Source organism: Micropterus dolomieu, unplaced genomic scaffold, assembly GCF_021292245.1.
Source record: "Micropterus dolomieu isolate WLL.071019.BEF.003 ecotype Adirondacks unplaced genomic scaffold, ASM2129224v1 contig_14124, whole genome shotgun sequence".
Taxonomy (NCBI): Eukaryota; Metazoa; Chordata; class Actinopteri; order Centrarchiformes; family Centrarchidae; genus Micropterus; species Micropterus dolomieu.
Window position 1 is genome coordinate 1 of NW_025743110.1, and position 7,831 is coordinate 7,831.

At 42.1% G+C, this 7,831-nt stretch overlaps 3 protein-coding genes and 2 non-coding genes across 5 annotated transcripts; 3 read left to right on the top strand and 2 right to left on the bottom strand.

The window, feature by feature from the left end:
* The first annotated feature begins 9 nt into the window (after positions 1 to 9).
* Positions 10 to 523, top strand: LOC123966726 (histone H2B 1/2-like). The gene has a single exon (XM_046042854.1). It carries the CDS (start codon positions 25 to 27, stop codon positions 394 to 396), a length of 372 nt encoding a protein of 123 aa, XP_045898810.1. The 5' UTR covers positions 10 to 24; the 3' UTR covers positions 397 to 523.
* Positions 524 to 1,365: 842 nt separating this feature from the next.
* On the bottom strand, positions 1,366 to 1,438 carry trnav-cac. The gene has a single exon. It is a non-coding gene; the product is annotated as a tRNA-Val (tRNA).
* Positions 1,439 to 3,219: 1,781 nt separating this feature from the next.
* trnav-cac lies at positions 3,220 to 3,292 on the top strand. The gene has a single exon. It is a non-coding gene; the product is annotated as a tRNA-Val (tRNA).
* Positions 3,293 to 4,537: 1,245 nt separating this feature from the next.
* On the bottom strand, positions 4,538 to 5,102 carry LOC123966725 (histone H3-like). The gene has a single exon (XM_046042853.1). It carries the CDS (start codon positions 5,066 to 5,068, stop codon positions 4,538 to 4,540), a length of 531 nt encoding a protein of 176 aa, XP_045898809.1. The 5' UTR covers positions 5,069 to 5,102.
* A 248-nt stretch (positions 5,103 to 5,350) lies between these two features.
* Positions 5,351 to 5,824, top strand: LOC123966727 (histone H2A-like). Its single transcript, XM_046042855.1, has one exon. It carries the CDS (start codon positions 5,399 to 5,401, stop codon positions 5,780 to 5,782), a length of 384 nt encoding a protein of 127 aa, XP_045898811.1. The 5' UTR covers positions 5,351 to 5,398; the 3' UTR covers positions 5,783 to 5,824.
* The last annotated feature ends 2,007 nt before the right edge of the window (positions 5,825 to 7,831 follow it).

Sequence of the window (7,831 nt, forward strand, 5' to 3'; positions counted from 1 at the left end):
CTGTTTCACACGAAGTTAACAAAGATGCCTGATCCGGTTAAGGCTCCGAAGAAGGGCTCAAAGAAAGCCGTCTCTAAGAGCGTCTCCAAGACCGGCAAGAAGAAGAGGAAGACCAGGAAGGAGAGCTACGCCATCTACGTGTACAAGGTCCTGAAGCAGGTCCACCCCGACACCGGCATCTCGTCCAAGGCCATGCTGATCATGAACTCGTTCGTGAGCGACATCTTTGAGCGCATCGCCGGCGAGTCCTCCCGTCTGGCTCACTACAACAAGCGCTCCACCATCACCTCCAGGGAGATCCAGACCGCCGTCCGCCTGCTGCTGCCCGGTGAGCTGGCCAAGCACGCCGTGTCTGAAGGCACCAAGGCCGTGACCAAGTACACCAGCTCCAAGTAAACCCGCTGTTACACCCAGCAACACAAAGGCCCTTTTCAGGGCCCCCACTGTTTATACTGAGAGCTGCGTTCCTCATTTATTAACTACAGCTGATGTCTTTCACTAAACTTCCATGTTTCTCTCTATATAACACAGAAGTGAGGTCAGATTTATGTTTTCTGACACTTAACAAGAATTCACTGTGTAAATTACAGATAAAATAAACTAGAGCTAGCTGGATTATAAACCTGCCTGATGTTATTTTGGCATTTTATCCCAAATATACTAATGCAGCATTTTACTACTATAACAGAAAACTATAAAAATCTCTGTAGGAAAACTTCAGGCTCCCCTTACTGTAAACATCTGTTTTTAATTTACAGAATTTGGTGAAAAATATCCACAGGAACAAACGTGAATGCTCAGGAAGTTCCCAGTAATGAACGCACTGACGATAATCTTAAAGCAAAGCAACGCTTGGTTCAGCGGCTGCTCTGAATGTCATCGTTTTGCATTCAGAACTTCTGTTGAGGATTTTGAATGTCTGTCGCCATATTTTAAGTTTATGTATCATAAAGCAAGGACTCGTACAACAACTACAGGATCCTCAACAATAAGTACAGCAGCTGTAATCAGAAGGCTGCTCTGACTTTCTAACAGCTTTGAATGTCTGTTCTTCATAAAGATTCTGTTGTCAGAAGAGGGTCAAGGGTCGAATTAAATGTTGTAGACCTCAGATGTGATGGAGGTTCGTGTTGTGTATTTGATCAGATCTGAGACTTTTCCTCAAATGTTCACCTCGTTGGGGAATTGAACTCCAGTCGTCCGCGTGACAGGCGGTGATATTGTCCACTATAGAGCGAGGAGCGTTTCTGAGGGCCCCACACAGAATGTGTTTTCAGAGTTTCCCTTCATTCAGCTGCAGTTTAGACCACAAGGTGATGAAGTTCTGTGTGGAGCTGTCTTGGATCGGAAGCGAAAAGTCAACAATGTTTCCGCCCGGTCTCGAACCGGGGACCTTTCGCGTGTGAGGCGAACGTGATAACCACTACACTACGGAAACCCGGTGTAGGTGATGCGTTCAGGAACACACAGGAAAATTGATCAAAACAAACTAAAATACACTAAGATGAGAGTAAATGTTTATCTGAAGGTTGTGGGCAGCTGGTCTGGCAGGACCAGCAGTTCGGTTTAGCTGATATGCAGCTGTTGGCGAGCAGGTGGTGAACAGCTGTTCGGAGAGCTTTTAGGGAGCACGCTCATGTAATGTTAGGGGTCATATTAGTCGGAAAGACCCAAGTAGGGGTCGGCTGCTCGGCCGGTGGGGTTTGAATAGGTTTATAATACAATTGTACAAAATCAAATAAATGCAACATAATAACTCTAAAGTTTTAGAGTTAATTATGTTTGTGTTAGCAGAGCCAGATTATTCAACAGTTCTGGCGTGCACACCCATTACTAAGCTATAAATAATGACGGAGGAATAAAACACATGGGGCATCAGCGCTCGTGCTGGAACTCTCACTCAGGAGGAAAACTTTATTGATTTAAAAAAAAAAACACACACGCACAAGATCTTTGTTAACACATTGAGAGCACATTTGTTTCTATTATGTCAACAGTTTGTTTAGTTTGGGTTGCAGGTATTGAGTCACTGCCTCGTCTGGCTTAGTGCTCACCCTGGTGAACCAGCCAACGTGTCTCTTTGTGCTTTGGTTTAATCAGAGTTCCTCTTTTTTGGTTAATAAAGCTTTAGCTTTTAATATAACTGCTTTCCAGTCACACTTCCCCCCAGGATGTTGGGGACCTGTGGTCTGTGGCTCCAATTTCTTAGCTTTGGTCAAATAAAGAAACAAAAAGAAATAGCATGAAAATACAAACCTCTCTTTTATCAGCTGTTACACCAACCACATGTTATTTTTACACCAAACAGGTGACTGACGTGAGAGTTTATTAACATTCAACTTAGACTGAACTCTATACAGACAATTAAAATATAGGTTACATTTAGAATTAGTTTATAAATAGAGATTTAATACCATTATTTATTTTAATTTGTAGATAAGAAGTGAAATGTATGTTCAGTGGAAAGGGAATAATTTAAGCTTCCTTGATATATTGATTGATATGTGTTGATTGCACTATAATTCTAACAAAAAACACAAAATGTCACTCCCCCCTCAACATTTCTTCTGGCTGCCCCTCGTCTCACTGAACTCAAAATTTCCTGTTACATCACAATTTTTTAAATGATTTGATCAAAGCCATTCTGACCTAAGATGACTTTTTTTTTGTCAGTTAAAATAAGCAGTGATTTATTTTTTTATTGTGTTCAGTTTATATATATATATACATTAAGGGGAGCCTTAAGATGAGTTATGAAATTGTTTAGAGAGAAAGATCTTATCCCATGTGGAATAAAGGCCTACGTTTTTCCTGAAAAATACATTTGATTAAATACACATTAATTTGTCAACTGTAGGTATTTATTTTACTTTATAATATGTTGCCGTGAGCACGGCTTTCTTAAAGAAACAAAAAAATCAATAAAATGTTCTTTAATGTGTCAGAAAACAGACATTGAGCCACTCTACCCTACATTTGTTTAAATGATGATTATGTTGTAATAACATGATGCATGACAACTAAATGTAATAAACCTTCAGATCTCACTTCTTGTGTTTGTGTCTGCTGCTGAACAGATGCTCTCTGTTCTGAACTTTTGAGCAAAAGGGGGAAACAGCGCCACCAAAATCCCGCTTGTGGCCAAAAATATATGACACCCGCAGTGATGAGAGCTGCCGTAGAGGATGATGGGAAGGAGGGGCTAATTGGAGGTCAGCAGTTTCCGTAGTGTAGTGGTTATCACGTTCGCCTCACACGCGAAAGGTCCCCGGTTCGAAACCGGGCGGAAACAAAATGTTATTTCTTTTTAAAACATGAGAGTAGTAACTCTGTGCTCCTGAACGTGACCCTTACTAACAGCTCAATGTTAAATCTTTGTTGAGTTTACCCAACATAAAAGGTTTGCTAGTTTCAGTTTCTCAGGGAGGCAGATGGTCCTCTTTGTCTTTGAACGTGTAATGAATCCACTAATTTGCCTTCAGACAAATGTAACTTCCCCAGTGAATGTAACTGAAAATTTAAAGATCAGATTCTAAAGGTTTTATTGTACATGTATTTAAAATGTCTTTGCACTATTAGCAGCCTAGCGGTTGTAACTGATGCTGGAAACACTTCCCATGTACTGTAACGCTACCGTTAGGATGTAGTCATCTAAGTCATCGCATGCTTTTGCTATTTATTTGATTTTTTATTGCATCCCAAATCAAAAGCTCAGGTAAACTTTTTGTTATACGAACGCGTCGAGTTGAGAGGAAACATTTTGTTGTGCTCATGTATTCTGCAGCCTGTCGATATTTCACATATCTTTCTCTCCATTAGTTCCTGGCAACAACATTTACTTGTGTTACACGTTTTTTTGCAGTTTTCGGTCGTCAGCTACGCCATGGTGTGTTAAATGACCCGACACAACACAACTTGTGTTAAATTTGTGTTAAAAAAGTTTCCACATCTCGACACTGTGCGTGTTGTCCCTGAACACACTCAGTACATGTGTTTAAATTCTGCACGTGTTGTTTTTAACACGTCTCTTTTTGGAGTGTACTACAAAAAGGTGTTGCTCCTGGTGTTGTTACACCCGTACCCGGTCTCCCCCACTGAAGCTTTCATCAGGGGCCCTTCTGCAGGTCGGACGGGAAGCTGGATTCTCACTAAATCAGAACAATTATTTTCTGGTGGTTATTGGTTTCAGTTTGATGCAGTAAAAATGTAGTTTATTAGTAGTCTTCTCTCTTTCAGGAGTCCTCTAATACAGTTTGTTCAATTTTTATATTTAATTAACTTGTAGTAGCCAGTTATTACTTTAACACTTTGATTCTAAGAGAAATCTTGAAAATGAGGCAAATTATTTGTTCAAAACAAGAAGTTTCCAATATTGTAAGCAGCCTGATGTGAAGGAGATTCATTTTGGTATAAAGTCATAATTGCTGATTTCAGCGATCTGGTTTCAGTTTATTTGAACTTCCACAGTGGAAGTTCAAATAAACTGAAATATTAAGTTTCTGTAAAGAAGACACATTTTCTTGTTGTGATGTGAGTATCAGTGTTTGATTGAACAGTAATATATGATTGTTCTCATGATCAGAGGAAGGAGCTCTTGAGCTTTAGTGAGGTGGCTCTTAAAAGAGCCGTTGTGGTGTAAAGAGGTGTGGGGGGAGTTTCTCCCCCTCTCTCCGCGGATGCGTCGGGCCAGCTGGATGTCTTTGGGCATGATGGTGACCCTCTTGGCGTGGATGGCGCACAGGTTGGTGTCCTCGAAGAGGCCGACCAGGTAAGCCTCGCTGGCCTCCTGCAGAGCCATGACGGCGGAGCTCTGGAAGCGCAGGTCGGTCTTGAAGTCCTGAGCGATCTCCCTCACCAGGCGCTGGAAGGGCAGCTTGCGGATCAGCAGCTCGGTGGACTTCTGGTAGCGGCGGATCTCTCGGAGAGCCACGGTACCGGGCCTGTAGCGGTGGGGCTTCTTCACTCCGCCGGTGGCCGGGGCGCTCTTACGGGCAGCCTTGGTGGCCAGCTGCTTCCTGGGAGCTTTTCCTCCGGTGGATTTACGGGCGGTCTGCTTGGTTCTGGCCATCGCGTCTCGTTTCTCTAAACAGGAGAAAAGTGTAGTGAAGAGAGGAGCCGCGCTGCTCTTAAACTGCGGGACCGGCTGTGAAGCGGTGACGCTCCGGCTCCTGATTGGTGAGGGGCCCCTGCTGGAGCTCAGCACCGCCTAGAGGAGCGACCCACCGTCTGAATCTCCGCCGCTTATTGGCGGAAAATCCGTTCAAAGTTTCCGCCTAAACGCAGAGCGGGCCGCCCTCTGCAGGAAGAACCGTCCCGCGCGCTGCGCGGACATATAAAGGAGGGTTTTGGCTGTCGGGGCCACATTTTCTTTGAGTCTCTACTCTAGAAAGATCACACGATGTCTGGAAGAGGTAAAACCGGAGGCAAAGCCAGAGCAAAGGCAAAGACCCGCTCCTCCCGCGCCGGGCTCCAGTTCCCCGTCGGTCGTGTCCACAGACTCCTGCGCAAAGGAAACTACGCCCAGCGCGTCGGTGCCGGAGCCCCCGTGTACCTGGCGGCGGTGCTCGAGTACCTGACCGCTGAGATCCTGGAGCTGGCCGGAAACGCCGCCCGCGACAACAAGAAGACCAGGATCATCCCCCGTCACCTGCAGCTGGCCGTCCGCAACGACGAGGAGCTCAACAAGCTGCTGGGCGGAGTGACCATCGCTCAGGGCGGCGTGCTGCCCAACATCCAGGCGGTCCTGCTGCCCAAGAAGACCGAGAAGCCCGCCAAGAAGTAAACAACAAACACAAACAACACAACGGCTCTTTTAAGAGCCACACATCTCAAACTGAAGACACACTTCCTGCTCTGACTTCTTTCATGATTAAACAAACTGTTCATCCAATAAAATCCTAAACCTCCATATTTTAGGTCCAACAACCTTCTTGTTTTCTTCAAGTGACCTTATATTAGAGCTACTTACAGAACACAGAGGGGTAAAATCATTGGAGACTAAAAACCAGCTTCAACTGACTCCTTTAACTCTCCAGAGAAGTTTCTGTGAGATCATGAAAGATTAAATGCAATAAAGGGAAAAAGGTTGGTGTGAAAATTGATGATGAAAGGGTTAATAACAAAGATGAAGAATAATGTTGCATGATTAAGTTTAAAAACTGTTAAGAGAAACTCTCTTTTACTGTTTTGGTGTTTCCTCTGTGACGTAAGGAAAGAAATGATCATTATGAGTGTACAATTATCAAAGGGCAGAATAGAAATACCACAAACTGCATCTATTTTTGTTAAAATGCTACATTTTGACATTTGTCAGAAAAAACACATAAGCATACACACATATATATATATATATATATATATATGTGTATATCTATCTATATATGTATATATGGGTGAGAGAGAGAGAGGGAATCCACTTTTCTTTCTGCAATTCACACAGACACTTTTCTCCAGGATACAGTCAGTGAGGAGTTATTATAACATTACATTTATTCATTTAGCTGACGCTTTTATTCAAAGTGACTCAGCTGCTGTAAACGTCAGGTCACCTCTGGAGCAACGAGGGGTTAAGCGTCTCGCTCAGGGACACATTGGTGGACGTGTCACAGTGGGGGATTGAACCCGGGTCCCAAAGGCATCATCTTATCCACTGCCCCCTCAAAATAATCATCTGAATTATTAGAAATGTTCTTTATTGTCTGACTAAATGTTGGTGACAACTTGCTGCGCATCAGTCTCATCCTGAACTTCGATGAGTTGATGCAGCTGCTCACATTCAGAGCTTGTTTGTTGCTGAATGAAGTCCAGTCTTATATATACAGCAACACAAGTAGAAACTGCCTCTAGTAAATGAATAAATAAAACAGGAATTAGATGTTGGGCTGTCTGAATCTCAGGACGAGATTGATTTAAATGTTGTATATTTTCTGACTTGCAGTTTTAATAGTTGCTGTTCTTTAATATTTGAAATATTTAATATTTAATGGCACATTTGCAACTGTTTTGAACTTTAGATGAGAATTCAGCATTCAGAGAATAGATGGTTTTAAAATAAAGGTTTGCTATCCAGCATTTATCTATTCAGTGTAAGAAAGTTAGCCAGTAGTTTAATTGTACTGCTATTAATTTGCACACATAATCCGTTTAATAATGTAACTTTGTTCAGTTTGCAAGTGAAAATGGACTGAACAAAACACGGTCTCTGCCACCTATTTCCAGGAAAAACGCCTAAAATAACAAACCTAAATCAGTAACATCAACCATCAGGCCTGGATGCATAATCCTGGTCACCTTTGAAAGGTCAGAAGCTGAGGAATATAAATCCACTGTACATTAACATATTCATTTTACCATTACAGACTACATGGAGATGCAATACAGAAAAAATCTGATATTTTCATCCTCGCCTGGTAAAAAAAGCTCTATTTTAATGCAATAAACCATCATGAGGTAGATTCTAATGCACCTGGAAAACAGCTGTAACTGTAAATCTGATGAAAAGAAACTGATATACAACAGTTATTACACAATCTTTCAAAAATATAGCAGGCAAATGTTTTGGCCATATTTACTGTTTCTATGTTCACTTTTATTGGGAGTTATCTTCAAAACATTATTTCTCTCCACACAACCACGTTCCAAATAACATAAAGCTTCCAAAACATTGAAATATTGATTTAAAAACAGTCAGTATACAGTGGGTACGGAAAGTATTCAGACCCCTTTAAATTTTTCACTCTTTGTTTCATTGCAGCCATTTTCCAAAAATCAAAAAAGTTCATTTTATTTCTCAGTAATGTACACTCAGCACCCCATCTTGACAGAAAAAAAC